Source organism: Cynara cardunculus, assembly GCF_001531365.2.
Source record: "Cynara cardunculus var. scolymus isolate 2C chromosome LG 9, CcrdV1, whole genome shotgun sequence".
Classification (NCBI taxonomy): domain Eukaryota; kingdom Viridiplantae; phylum Streptophyta; class Magnoliopsida; order Asterales; family Asteraceae; genus Cynara; species Cynara cardunculus.
Genome location: NC_037536.1, coordinates 8,708,776 through 8,723,965, shown reverse-complemented (window position 1 = coordinate 8,723,965; position 15,190 = coordinate 8,708,776). Strand labels below are relative to the sequence as shown.

At 39.7% G+C, this 15,190-nt stretch overlaps 1 protein-coding gene across 10 annotated transcripts in view; it reads right to left on the bottom strand.

Annotated features, from left to right (window-relative positions):
• The window catches only part of LOC112517670 (folylpolyglutamate synthase), a 45,117-nt gene that overhangs the window by 16,533 nt on the left and 13,394 nt on the right, over positions 1-15,190 (bottom strand). For all 10 annotated transcript variants that reach the window (XR_003069759.1, XR_003069760.1, XR_003069764.1 and 7 more), the window contains 4 exons: positions 13,945-14,054; positions 13,332-13,392; positions 7,084-7,167; positions 6,573-6,629 (listed from right to left, as the gene is read on the bottom strand). Coding sequence is in view for 1 of the 10 variants with exons in the window: in XM_025125045.1 (XP_024980813.1) it covers positions 6,573-6,629; positions 7,084-7,167; positions 13,332-13,392; positions 13,945-14,054 (312 nt within the window). In the remaining 9 variants the exon portion in view is untranslated. The remainder of the gene's footprint in view (positions 1-6,572; positions 6,630-7,083; positions 7,168-13,331; positions 13,393-13,944; positions 14,055-15,190) is intronic.

Below are 15,190 nucleotides of genomic sequence, written 5' to 3'. Positions count from 1 at the left end.
TTAGTTCATTTCTATTTTGTGTGTATATATTTCTGCTTTTTATATTTGAAGAGATAATAGAAAAAGAGGAGAAATCAAGTAATATGATTTCTGCCGGTTTTACTCTCAAGATGGTATCAGAGCAAATCTGATCCACCACTTGTTCATCACCTGATCGTTAAATACGGGAGAATAGCCATGACGAGTGAAGCCCAAGGCAGAAGCTCCACCGAGAGTTCTCAACAGACATCCATGTCGAATACAACACCCACTCTAATCGAATGTGGAAACATTCCGATTACCCAGCACAAACTTGCCGACCACAACTACAATCAATGGTCATGCTCAGTGATGATGTTTACAAGCAGAAAAGGAAAAGAAGATTACCTAACCGGAGCTATTTCTATTCCACAAACAGATAATCCCAACAGACTTGGGAAACTGAAAACAACACGGTAATGTCTTGGTTATTGAGTTCTATGACCAATGAAACTGGTGAGAACTTTATGTACTACAAGACGACCAAAGAGATATGGGATGCAGCCCGTGACACTTACTCCAACAAACAATGCCTCAGCGATCTTTGAAATCAAAAGTGTTCTACATGATCTACGACAGGAAGAACAAACTGTTACAAAGTACAACTTACTGAGTCGTTTTTGGCAGCAACTGGATGTTTTGGAGGATCTATCGTGGGGTTGCACACTCAGAAGCAGTACAAGGAAATTCAAGAAAAAGATCGGTTCTACAAGTTTTTATTGGGGTTAAATCATAACCTTGATAAAGTTTGTCGGAGAATTCTAAGCTGGAAACCATTGCCGAACGTAAAATAGGCTTTCTCGGAAGTCAGACGGGAAGAAACTCGATAAAAGGTAATGTTGAGACCTCCAAACACTCAACTAACTTCTGAGAATTCAGCTCTTGCAGCAAGGCGAAGCAACCAAAGTACCAAACAGCAGCAAGGGACAAACTACAACAGCAATCCTGATGGTCAGCAATCTGGAAATCGTCCTTAGTGTGATCACTGCAAGATCTCTGGTCACACGAAGGACATATGCTGGAAAATACACGGAAAACCCGAAGGGAGGCAGGTATTTCGATCATCTGGCCATGTTGCGGCCATGGAAAACAGTCCATTCACTAAGGAACAATCTGAGGCTCTTCAAAAGATGCTACAAGCGACCTTCCAGTCAGTACTTAGAGGAAAGAGTGTGGCAGCGGTTGCCCAAAGTGACCATCCGCCTACCGCATTAAACGCTTGACTAAGTGCAGAAAATTGGATCGTTGACTCCGGAGCAACAGATTACATGACTGGGAATGCCAGTATGTTCGAAAATATGCAACCTAACAGTGCTGGTGTTAAAATCCGGACAGCAGATAGTCTCCTATCGGAAGCAAAGGGTATCAGTTCCATTATAATTTCAAAGGACATTATCCTCAACTCCTTTCTTTATGTTCCCAATATTTCTTACAATTTATTGTCTATGATTAAGTTAATGGAAGACTTAAATTGTACTGCTAAGATGACTTGTACCTTATGTGAATTTCAGGACTCAAACTCGAGGAGGACGATTGGCAGTGCTAAAGTGCGTGAAGACCTCTTCTTTCTGAACCTGAGTTTGTCTTAAAGCCTTCATCGTCTTCGTGTTTCCAAACCAATCTTCATAGGGAAGATGTTTTTCTTTCGCATCGTAGATTAGGACATCCTAGTTTTATGTACTTAAAGAAATTGTTTCCCAGTTTGATTAATAAAAATTCAGTTCCATTTCTATGTGAAGCTTGTCAACTATCAAAACACACCCGTATCCACCCCAACCATACAAAGCATCACACCGATTCTATTAATTCATAGTGATGTTTGGGGACCATATAGAATAAAGAATTTGTCTGGAACTAGATGGTTTGTCACGTTCACTAATGATCACACCCGTGTCACTTGGATATATCTCATGAAAAACAAATCCGAAGTGAGAAATATATTCCAAAGAAAACGGGATCATTCACCTCAGCTCGTGTGTTGGCACTCCACAACAAAATGGAGTTGCCGAGAGGAAAAACAGACATATCCTAGAAGTTGCCCGCTCGCTTATCTTTATGGCAAATGTCCCACCTATATTCTGGGGAGATGCCATATTATCATCGGCATATCTAGTAAACCACATGCCATGTAGAGTAGTAAACTATCACACACCTCTTCAAACATTGATGCTCACTTATCCCCACATCCGTTTCCTATCAAATATTGCTCTTAAAGTATTCGGATGCACAGCCTTTCTTCATGTACCACCACAAAACCGTAGCAAACTTGATCCCAAATCTCTTAAATGTATCTTTCTGGGTTATTCTAGTTGTCAAAAAGGATATAAGTGTTACTCGCCTTCCACAGAAAAGGTATATAACTCTATGGATGTCACGTTTCTTGAAAGCCAACCATTTTTCACCGAATCTGAGATTCAGGGGGGGAATATTCCCGGAGAATATCATATTCGGTCACAAATTTTACCTTAGAGTCACTCTAATCCACTGCAAACCACTCTTGACCATCCAGATTCTGTTTTTCCAACGTCTTCCTTCTCTCCTAACACCCAACAACCTATTGAAACACCTAATCCACCAAGCCAGAAAAAAACCTTGGTATACTCAAGATGACAGAAAGGTAAGGAGAGAAGAGATTGGTATCACACACAGGGAGGAGACTGATCTGAGATTTGAGGATGAAATACCAGGAGGTATGAGTCCTACTCACGCTGCAGCCGATAACACAAATAATGATGTTGGAGAAGATTCTTCAGATGATCTCGTGAATGAGTCTGATGATCTGGATATACCATTGCTCTAAGGAAAGGGAAAAGGTCATGCACAGCTCATCCAATCAGCAACTTTATGACTCATAAAGGCCTGTTAGCTACTCATAGTGCCCTTATAACATCGCTAGACTCGATAATGATTCCAAAAGATATACAAGATGCTCTAAATCATCCCGAATGGAAGTCTGCTGTCAACGAGGAACTAAAGGCACTTGAAAAGAACAACACATGGGAATATTCGACATTGCCTCTCGGTAAGAAAACTGTGGGGTGCAAGTGGGTGTTCACAGTGAAGTATAATGCAGATGGAGCCATAAATTGGTTCAAAGCAAGGTTGGTGGCCAAGGGGTTTACCGAATCATATGGAGTCGATTACGGGGAAACATTTGAACCCATAGACAAACTTAATTCAATTTGAGTCTTACTCTCACTTGCAGCTAACCTAGATTGGCCATTGCACCAACACGACATCAAGAATGCGTTCCTTAACAGGTAACTTGAAGAGAAGGTGTACATGGATATGCCACCCGGAATCAACTTAAAGGACTCATTTGGTAAGGTATGTAGACTAAAGAAATCCCTTTATGGGCTAAAACAATCACCAAGGGCATGGTTTGCAAGACTGACACAAGTCGTGAAAAACTTGGGTTTACTCAGTGTCACACCCTGTTCTTCAAGGATTCTTTGACCGGAGCAAGAGCTATAATGATAGTTTATGTAGATGCTATCATCTTAACAAGCGATTATTCCAAGGAAATACACCATCTTAAGGATATCCTTGCACAAGAATTTGAAGTAAAAGACCTAGGAAGAATAAAATACTTCCTAGGCATGGAGGTGGCAAGATCTCGCAAAGGTATTTTCGTAACTCAAAGAAAATATACTATTGATCTATTGAAGGAAACAGGAATGTTGGGATGTAAGCCGGCTACAACCCCAATGGATCCATTGGGAAAACATCAAGTAAGGATGGAAAGACAACTGATAAAGGTAGCTATCAAAGATGGGTTGGAAAACTAATATACTTGGCCCATACGAGACCAGACATAAGTTTTTTTTGTGGGAATGGTAAGTCGGTACATGAATCAAGCTACAGAAGACCATCATGAGGCAGTATTTCGTATTCTGCGATATCTAAAGCAAAGTCCAGGGAATGGACTATTCATTAGAAAAACAAACGATGGGCAACTACAAGTGTACACAGATGCAGATTGGGGGGGCTCACACATGGACGGAAGGTCTACTACCGGATATTGCACATATGAATGGGGTAACCTAGTAACTGAGAGAAGCAAAAAAGCAAGTTGTTGTCTCTCGAAGTAGTGCAGAGGCAGAGTTTAGAGCAATGTGTCATGGAATTTGTAAAGGCATTTGGTTGAAACCGATGCTAACCGCGCTAAGACTTACTCCTAATCCAATGGAGCTGCGTTGTGACAACAAGGTGGCAATTGAGATTGCAAAAAATCTTGTACATCACGAAAGAACCAAGCATGTGGAGCTGGATCGACACTTCATTAAAGAGAAGTTAGAGGAAGGTGAGCTTCAGCTGGAAGTCGTACCATCAAAGCAAACTTCGGACATTCTTACCAAGGCACTGCCAAGACAGTTTTTTGAAGAGTTACGATCCAAGCTAGTTATGACTGACATACATAACCCAGCTTGAGGGGGAGTGTTGAATCCTAATCTGGCCAGCTGGTGCATTCGGTGGTTACATTCTTGTGATTATCTAGTTGTTGGAGATAGTTTAGAAGTAGTTTAGTTGTTCCTATTTTCGTGGAAGTTAGTTCAGTATATATTTCTGCTTTCTGTATTTGCAGAGATAATAGAAAAAGAGGAGAAATCAAGAACTATGATTTCTGCTAATTTTACTCTGATTAAAAACATAATTTTACTCTCAAGAACTATGATTTCTGCTATTTCGTGGAGGTAAAATTGTATCCGGCAGGTCGGACCAGTGATGAGAATCGAAATCTTTAGAATAGCTATCGAATGAAGTAAGAACACATTGAGAGGAAGGAAATGATTTAATTGAAATCAGAAATCAAAAATTACAGTCATAACTCCAGGGATAATCCCTCTCTCACAATCAACAAGATTGGAGCCCAAGACAATGGAAAGCAGAAAATAACAGAATGCGTAAAAAGGAAAACCTCCTTCCTCTTTTATTCTCTTTCTTCTAACAACCTTCAGCCACTTTTGTCATTTACGCTTTTGCCCCTTCTAGAATATACGTGTAATATCCTAGGTTTGTTAACTTCATCTTTAGATAATTCCAATTCCGTATCAAAACACAACTAAAATCAAGAACAATATCTCATCCAAATCTTGATTTGGTTTTGCTTCGATGGAGTGGAAGGGGGTTAATTAAAACCCAACGATGTTGAGAAGAGGTGGAGAGGTGGAGGCTAGGGGTGTACACGGATTGGGTTGGGCGGTTTGCTGCATTTATAAACCCAACCCAATTTTGGAAAAATCTCAACCCAACTCATTCAAAAGTAAAACCCAAACCAACCGGCAGGTTAAGCTAGGTTGTCAGGTTAGTAGTGTACATAAATTTGACGAATGAAATATGATAAATATTACTGAAAACATACCCAACGAAGTTGTTACAATCATCCAAATATATATTTCATTCTTGAAGTCCTTGAATCAAACTTCAAAAGTTTGAATGATAGATAATTCTTCAAATCATCAATCAAAAAGGTCTTTGGGGATGTCAACGGGAATCTTGCATTGGAAAATGTCCCGGGTTAAACAAAACCACAAGAGTTCCATGAGCTAAAGGTCGACGGGAGACGAAAAATACCTGGATTAATCAAAAGGTCAATGGTGAAGGGGGTGTGGAGAAGTATTGGAGTCGGCAATGTTCAGAGATATACCGGAGTTTTGAGCTCTCATCGGAGTCGTCATGAAGTTGCTGGAGTTTTGGAAGGGGCGTTGAAAATGAGAGTGAGGGTGTCACTTGGTAGTTGTGTTAGGTTTTCTTTTTTTGTTCTTTTTCTTAATTTTGTTACACTTGCACATTAGCATTAAAGACTTGTACACTTAATCTTTGCTGACATGGACTTTAAAAAAATGTTATGTCATATAAACTTGTGCTACCTAAGCTAATAACTTGTTTAAAAGGTAAAATATGTACAAGATAGGAGAAAATGGAAGTCCGATACATTGATTGAGAAAAAAAGAGTTTGTTACACTAAAATGGGCTAATTTTGTTGTAGATTATTGAACTACTTTTTTATGGGCCTATGGAAGTATCATGTATGTCTCTCAGCTAAATCTTTTGAGTGGTCAAACTTTATTTTTTTGGGGGTGAAAACAGATATATATATATATACACACACACGCGCACATATATAGACAAAGGATCGTGTGAGAATAGGAGTTAACATGAGAAGTGTAAGAAGGGATTTGGACCCTTGATCACTTTTAATTAGTGTTGATCTAATGGTTCAGATTAAGTCCCAAGATAACCCATGAATTAGCTTAGAAGGGTATTTTCAATTGATCTTCAATGACTGATCCAAGGGTGGAGATCCCTTCTTACGCTTCTCATGATAACTACTATTCTTACCAGAAACCAACTCTCTCTCTATATATGTATAACGAAATTTATAGTATAAAATAATTTTGGTGAAATTTTACAAAGCACAAGTCTGCCCCTGATCTCAAGGAAATACCCGAGACAAGAAAAAAAAAGATCAAGCTTTTTTCCAAGGAAATACTCAATCCAGCATTTTTCCCAGAACATTTGACCAATGAGACAAGAAAAAAAAGATGCATTACCACATTTGTCGAATCATATTTCCCTCCAAGACCAACTTCAATAATAGCAACATCCACCTGCGACGATAAATGCACACAGTATGCCGTCTGATAAGAAACATTTCCGTGTAATGGGCGTTAATAAAATATATGTTCTATTTTCAAATATATGAATTTTTGGAAATATTTGTCAAACTCTAGGGTAGCTAAAGAATCTGCTATTAGGAGAAGTAAATGGGCCACGTCTGCATGTAGTGCCTTTCAATTAAGCTCTTGTAAACTAGACATTATAGCATCCTGAATTCACATACGGTCTATCCTAGTCATCAAAGTGAACTTGAATACAACTGTTATACAAGTTAACAACTAAAACTAGAAACTATTGGCCTTTGGCCAAATGGTATCAATAGATATCTACAACCCTTAGGTTGTGAGTTCAAGTCTCTATAAAACATCAGTTTATAGGCCGTTTCAGAAAAAAGAACAACTGACATTTGAACTTCAATAAAAATTTAGAGAAGCAACAATATACCTTTTCAGATACAAATATCTTCAACCCCAATAGAGTAAGGAACTGAAAGAGTGGAGGCATTGGCAGGTCCTCTGTGACTTTATCCTGCCGATTTACATATCCAGGACAACAAAATTTTCATGAGACCATGGATATAATATGCAGCATTGAGGTTCACAAGACCTTTAACTTCCATACTTTGGGCGATATTTTACTTCATGAATAAAAACTGCCAGTAATTGATCAAATAAGATCCGACCATTTGTCTATAGTTCATTATGCCATATATTACTTAAATGACAAATTTAAACTCTAGACACAATATCTTCTGGAGAGGAACAGACTTGTAACTGGATAAAGTCAAAAGTGAACCAACACTGGGATCTGACTTATAATTGGTGTTGCCCCACCTCCAATGAGATGTTTTAAGCATGACGTAGTTTATCCTACTCTAAAATCCAGCTCTCACGACGTTCTAAACCCAACTCACTAGGTTAAGGATTATGCAAGAAGAGACATAACTTATACAAGTCTTATGACATGTTAGACTAAGTTAAATAACCTTATTGTTGAGGGTATTAAAGTGTAACTGCTTAGGGTATTAAAGTGTAATTATCTGTCCTATATATAGGGCACGTATCTGTCTTTTAAACATACAATAAAATCAATAAATTCAAGGTTTGATTTGGTATCAGAGCTAATCAAATCCCTTCTTTTTCTGGCTTCAATTCAGCCGACAAAACCTCCAGCCTGACCGACGTAACTTCCGGCGGCACCATTCCCAACCTCCGACGACCTTTAGACAGCCGACGCAACCCCTGGCAACTCCTCCAACTGTCACAAACCTCCAGCGGCATTCTTCCAGCCGTCACCTCTTCCAAGCTACTATGGCCGCAATCATAACTCTCACTAATCAAGAGAAAACAACCCATAATTCTCACAAGTTTGCCTTCACCCTAAAACCCACAAACTAAGGCTATTGGCGATCAATGGTCGAATCTTTTCTTACCTCTCACAATCTTTTTGGCTACATTGATGGCACTATTCCCTGTCCAGAACCGAAGGTTACAAACGGATCTGCTACAACTGACAATCCAAGCTACCAACCATGGGTCTCCAACGACGCTCACATCCGTATGCTCATCATCTCTACTGTGTCAGAAGAGTCCTTTCAACATATTCAGRGCAAAACATCTCGAGAGATATGGCTGTCTTTAGAACGAGCGTATGCTCCGGTTACTTCATCCCATGAATTTACTCTTAAAAATCAATTACTTCGAATCACCATGAAGGGTGATGAAAAACCTGCCGAATACCTCAGTAGAGCACAAGAATATGCAACTGCTCTAGCCAATATAGGCGAACCAATGAAACACAAAGATCTGGTTATGCTAACCCTAGCAGGGCTTTGTGAAGAATACAATGGTCTCAAAGCAAACCTCTTGGCTCGCTCCCCTCCTGTCAACTTCAATGAATTGCATGATTTATTAAGTGACCATGATTATATGATTACAAGGATCTTGGCAACAAATCCGCAAGTTCCCCAGGCTCTCTTTGCGACTGCCTCTCCTGCTCAGCAGCCTCTTACGGCTGCCTCTACACCACTACAGCAGCCCAATTTCGACTCCATTCAACAACAACTTCATAATCTTCAACTCATGGCTTCCCAATTGGGATATCAACTGAACCCTGCAACTTCATCACGACCACAGGCTTATTTTGGATCCCAGTCTTTCAATAACCGTGGTGGTTGCGGTTCTCGTGGATCTTCATGTGGTAACTCACGACCTGCTTTCAACTCTCGTAATCGTGATAGTAATGGCACACGTCAATTCTCTTGGGCTTCTACTCAAAACCTGGTGTATGGTCATTGTAATTGCTGTGGAATTGGTCACCTACCCTCTCAGTGTCCTAACCAGCCTAACCAATCCCGTGCAGCGCCACAGGCCAACTATGCTACTTACTCCGATGCTGGTTCGTAATCAGGATCTACTTGGAAGCCCGACACTAGCGCAAATCACCATGCCACTCCAGATCTATCTAGCCTTGACAACTCCGAGGCCTACTTTGGTAACGATTCTTTACTTGTTGGTAACAGTAACTCTATACCCATCTTTCACATTGGCTCCTCAAAACTTTACTGCCCCTAACAAAACCTTTAAATTATCCAATATACTTCATGTCCCTGAACTAAAACAAAACCTATTATCCGTTCAAAAATTTTGTGTCGATAATCATGTTTTCTTTGAATTTCACTCATCTTATTTTGTTGTGAAGGGCGAGTCTACACGCACTATCCTCCCAACGGTCCCCAGTGAACAAGGGCTGTACTCCATCCGTCTTCCTACACTCAAGTCTTTACCTAAAGTTGCATTTACTGCTGTCAAAGCCTCCTCGAACATTTGGCATCAACGCTTGGGTCATCCTCATGCTCAAGTTTTTCGTTCAATTATTTCTCATTGTTCTTTACCTGTTTCGGACAAATTATCAAATAACTTGTGTTCTGCTTGTCAACTAGGAAAATCCTCCAAACTTTCTTTATCCGATTCAAATTTTCATAGCAATAATCTTTTGGATCTTGTTTATTATGATGTTTGGGGCCATTCGCATACACCATCCTTTGATGGTCATCGTTTCTTTTTGTTATGTGTTGATCATCACTCTAGATATATGTGGTTTTACCCTTTAATTCAGAAATCTGATGTTTATACAGTCTTAACAAACTTTATTAAAATGGTTGAATGCCAATTTAACACCAAGTTAAAGTGTATTCAGTCCGATTGGGGGGGAGAGTTTCGACCTCTAACTACCTTCTGCCACAACCTTGGCATAATTCATCGCCGTTCTTGTCCCCATACATGCGAACAAAATGGCATTGTAGAACGTCGTCATCGTCATGTGGTCGAAACTGGACTCACTCCTAGCCCAATCCAGTCTTCCTCAACGCTTCTGGCATTTTGCTTTTCAAACCGCCGTATACTTAATAAATCGACACCCCTCTCGTGTCTCCTCCAACAAATCTCCCTATGAACATGTTTTCAAACGCAAACCTGATTACTCCTTTCTTCGAGTCTTTGGATGTCAATGTTTCCCTATCTTCGTCCGTATAACCATCACAAGATTGATTTTCGCTCCACTCCGTGTGCCTTCCTTGGCTACAGTCCTGTTCACCATGGTTATCGGTGCCTTGATCCTTCCACTGAACGGATATACATAGCCAGACATGTTCGTTTCAATGAGCATGTTTTTCCCTATCAACCACCTACTTCTACCCACTCCATCCCAACCCGACTCTTCATACATATCTATTTTCCCTACCCCACCACCCGGTTTTCCAACCGAACCCAACTCACCACCACCACCACCTTCCATACCACCTCCACAACCCGAAACAACCCCACCACCATCTCCACAACTCGATACAACCCCACCAACCTCACCCTCCCAAACCCCTAACCCCGGGTCCTCACCAGACCCGAATCCCGCCCCCACTCACTCACTTCCAGCCCCTCGGCCTCGGCCTCCTAACCTTCGTCCCAACCCTAAACCCACCACCCGATACGCTGCCTACACTGCTACCACTACCCCTACCTTACCTATTGAACCTACCTCATTTACCGTTGCCAACAAGTCCCTAGAATGGCGCCAAGCAATGGCTGAAGAGTTGACTGCGCTTCATCGAAATGGCACGTGGACATTAGTTCCCCCTGTTCCTAATACTAACGTGGTTGATTGTAAATGGGTTTACAGGTTGAAAACAGATGCGAATGGAAAGATTAGCAGGTACAAGGCCTGGCTTGTTGCCAAGGCCTTCCATCAACAACATGGAATTGACTATCACGAGACTTTCAGCCCAGTAATCAAACCTGCTACTATCAGAACCGTGTTATCACTGGCCGTCACAAATAAATGGTCTCTACGTCAGTTAGATATCCAGACTGCATTTTTACATGGAGATCTTCAAGAGACCGTTTACATGCGCCAACCTCTTGGTTTTGTTGATCCTAACAGGCCAGATCATGTGTGCTTACTGAACAAGTCGTTATATGGGCTCAAACAAGCTCCTCGTGCCTGGTTCACAAAATTGTCTACTGCTCTTCAACAGCTGGGGTTTTGTGGGTCTAAAACTGACCCTTCTCTCTTCATTCTCAACTCTGATGACACGCTCGTTTATCTTCTTGTATATGTCGATGACATTATCATCACCGGTAACAACCCAGCTGCCGTAACTACCATCATTAATCGTCTCAACTCTCTATTTGTTCTTAAAGATCTGGGCCAACTGCATTATTTCTTGGGCATTGAAGTGGTACACCATGGTTCTGATTTACTTTTGTCTCAACGAAAATATATTCTTGATATTCTTCACCGAGCTGGTCTTGCGGATTGCAAACCTATTTCATCTCCTACGAGTACCTCTCAAGTACTCTTACTCGATGACAGTCCCTTACTTGATGATCCCTCTCGGTTTCGGCAAACAGTCGGGGCCCTCCAGTATGTCACTTTATCTCGTCCAGATATTGCCTTCGCAGTTAGCAAGGTGTGTCAGTTCATGAATGCTCCGACTGAAAATCATAGGGCTGGTGTCAAACGAATCCTGCGTTATCTAAAGGGCACGATCAACCTCGGTCTATTGTTTCGTTACAACACGGGGTCTCGACTTCAAGCCTTTTCAGACTCTCACTTGGACACTAATCTTAGAGCCTTCTCAGACTCCGACTGGGCAGGCTGCCCTATCGATCGTCGATCCACGGGGGGATATGCTATCTATTTGGGTTCAAACCATATTTCATGGTCTGCTCGCAAACAACAAACTGTCTCTCGATCTTCAACCGAGTCTGAATACAAGGCTATTGCTGACACTGTAGCAGAACTGATTTGGTTAAAGTCCCTTCTTCATGAACTCGGTTTGATTTGCAAGGCACCCACACTTTGGTGTGATAATCTTGACGCAACTTATCTTTCTACAAATCCAGTCTTTCATGCCCGCACAAAGCACGTTGAAGTCGATTATCACTTTGTTCGTGAACAAGTTGCTCAAGGAAAATTGAATGTCAAGTTTATCTCCACTGATGACCAGATTGCTGATGTTTTTACAAAGCCCTTGTCTTCACAAAGATTTGAGTTTCTACGGTCCAAGTTGCAGGTCGYTCCCCGCCCTCAACTTGCRRGGGAATGTTAGACTAAGTTAAATAACCTTATTGTTGAGGGTAATAAAGTGTAACTACTTAGGGTATTAAAGTGTAATTATATGTCCTATATATAGGGCACGTATTATGTCTTTTAAACATACAATAAAATCAATAAATTCAAGGTTTGATTTGACAGCAACAGTTATGAACACAGATAATTAACCTAGCCACACCCACACTCTTGCATCAAGCATGACTGTATTTACCTAATCCACTCATAATCCCTTCTCACTATGATCCAGGTCATTAGAACCAGTTGTGTTTTGTCACACACCAAAATGAACTTTAAGAAGCAATTAACAATAGAGGAATGAAGCAACAAAGGAATGTGGTTTACCATTTTCAGAATCTTCTGTTAAATATACACGGTATATATGCATCCGTACTTGAGAAGGAAGGATATTTTTATTGATCATGTGAATGAGGTTGTCTACTGTACTCCATTTTACTTGGACTTTTTTTGGCAAATGAGATAGGAAACTAAAAAAGAATATCGAAGGGGAACGTCATGAAAATTTATCAACCACTTTATGAATATTGAGTGCCTTAAGGCCTAGTGCGAACCATTGGACAATTTCTTAGTGCAACCGCCCTTAGCTCATAAGAATAGAGTGAGGAGAGCTTGTACAGGCTAAACATACCCACCAACTGAATTTTAAAATTTAAGGAAGATCAAAGGGAAAGGCTCTTGAATTTTTATGTAACAAAGGGGTAACACACACGCATGCACGTGCATGCATACATACACAATACATAGATTGCATAAGAGATCTAGAGTGAGGCATGAAATTACTTCAACATACCTCATGCCCCAATAATAGGATCAAGACTACCCCAATAAACTGCATATTACAAACTAAAGAAACCAATCACCCATACTCAGACCACAAACGCTAATGGTAATATTAAGCAAACGAGTATAAACAAAGATGCACCAGAAAAATAGGCCTTCGCCGTTGCTAGATATGATATTGCTCTAATGCACAGACCCTTGATCATTAGAAAAGCAAATAAAGGGGTATTTCCACATCAAGGAAGATAGAGGTGAAAATACTAGTTCTACAAACGAGATAATACCTTCAACTGGCTCCAACAATCCCAAAAATATAACAGAAATTGCCCTTCGGATATTTCCAACCTAAACAGGTGTATATAGAAGAAAACTTTTAGAAGGAAAAACCTCGAATTAACATGAAAAATGATCACTTAACACATCTACCTGCAGGAGGATACGAGACTGATCTTTGCTTGTACTCCATCACATATTAGATATTTAGATTCCACTTCCATTTTCAAAATTCAAACTCATTCCTAACCAATGAAAAGAATAATGTAGTTTTTTTTAATAAAGAAGACGAATATAGTTGGTTTTAGATATTTCTAGTTTCCAATGTTTTCTGTTGCAAATGGATCTTCATATTTTCATAGTCATCCTTTCACAAAATACTCTACCCACAAGAAAGGCATGAGGGATTCTCTTAATTGTCATATTTGATTATTTATTAACGATATTAATCTATATTTTAGTGCAAGCACATAATTGTAGAACTCATTAAATCATTTCCTTTCCTGAGTTCAACCAAGCCCCTTAACTAATAGATGGAAAGCAAAATATCAGAAGTGCAAAATCATTTTAATAGGTAGATGTTTGTAAAAAGAATGAAACAATAGAACACATCTAGATGCATACCCATTGAGACGGAACCTTTCTCTCACATCAATTAGATGAGGAGAAGTAAAGAGGCCAGTTCTAAAACCACACTCCCGTAAGATTGCTTCACAAAATGTGCATGTTGATCCCTGAAAAATGAATTCTATCAGAAGGAACGAAAAAATAGTGTGCATTATGATTCCTGATAATCTGATATATGAACTTTACATGAAGAAACGATAAAATAGTGTCCAAAACATATTGCATAACTGACAGTATCAGGTTCCGGGTTATTTTTGTTTGTGATTTCTCGGACAATCTGTTCATCATATACAAAATGTAGTTCAAAGTTTGCAGACTCTACATGTGTTTGTGTATACATGCATATACATAGGAGAGAATTCATGTGAGAACCGAAAATAATTTGAGAACCAGGGAACTGGTTTTATAGCATGTATTCATTGATAAATACACAATAAATTTCATCAAAAGAGATGTACATTGTTAATGTGTATATTCGTCAATGAATAAATACTATATATTCACTTGTATTTGTATTCGGTCAATTAGTATGTTCAACTACGAATATACACTAAAAAGAATAGTTCAAGATATTTGTGCCTCTCAATCTCTCTCTCTCTCTCTCTCTCTCTCTATATATATATATATATAGGGAGAGAGAGAGAGAGAGGGAGGTTCAGGGCAAAACCCCCTAAAAGATGAAAAACTAAGGAACACTCAGGTAACCATTCATCTGGACCATATGCACATGTGCATACAAGTAATTGAAGTCGTTTTTCGGTTTTCATGCACGTGAGCAAGTTATGCACTGCATAGCATCCAAATGAACAGTTACTAGGGTGTACCTCAGTTTTTCATTTTTTTGCGGTTTTCCCTTGAACCAGACCCTATATATATGTATGAATATATATATGTATGTATATATATATATATGTATGTATATATGTATGTATGTATATATATATATGTATGTATGTATATGTATATATACGTATGTATATATATAGATTTGGGATCATGTGAGACCAAGGGTTTTTCGTGAGACCCGTAAGACCAGTTCTCAACCCTTGGATTAGATCTACAATATGACAATCTAAACATTCATAAACGCCACGAGACTTCTCAATAATCACAAAATTGCCACCGTGCAACTTTAGACCATTAGATCATTAGCTTATAAAGTTGATCAATGAACATAAATTGGTCTTACGGGTCTCACGAAAAACCCTTGGTCTCACGTGAACCCAACCCTATATGTATATGT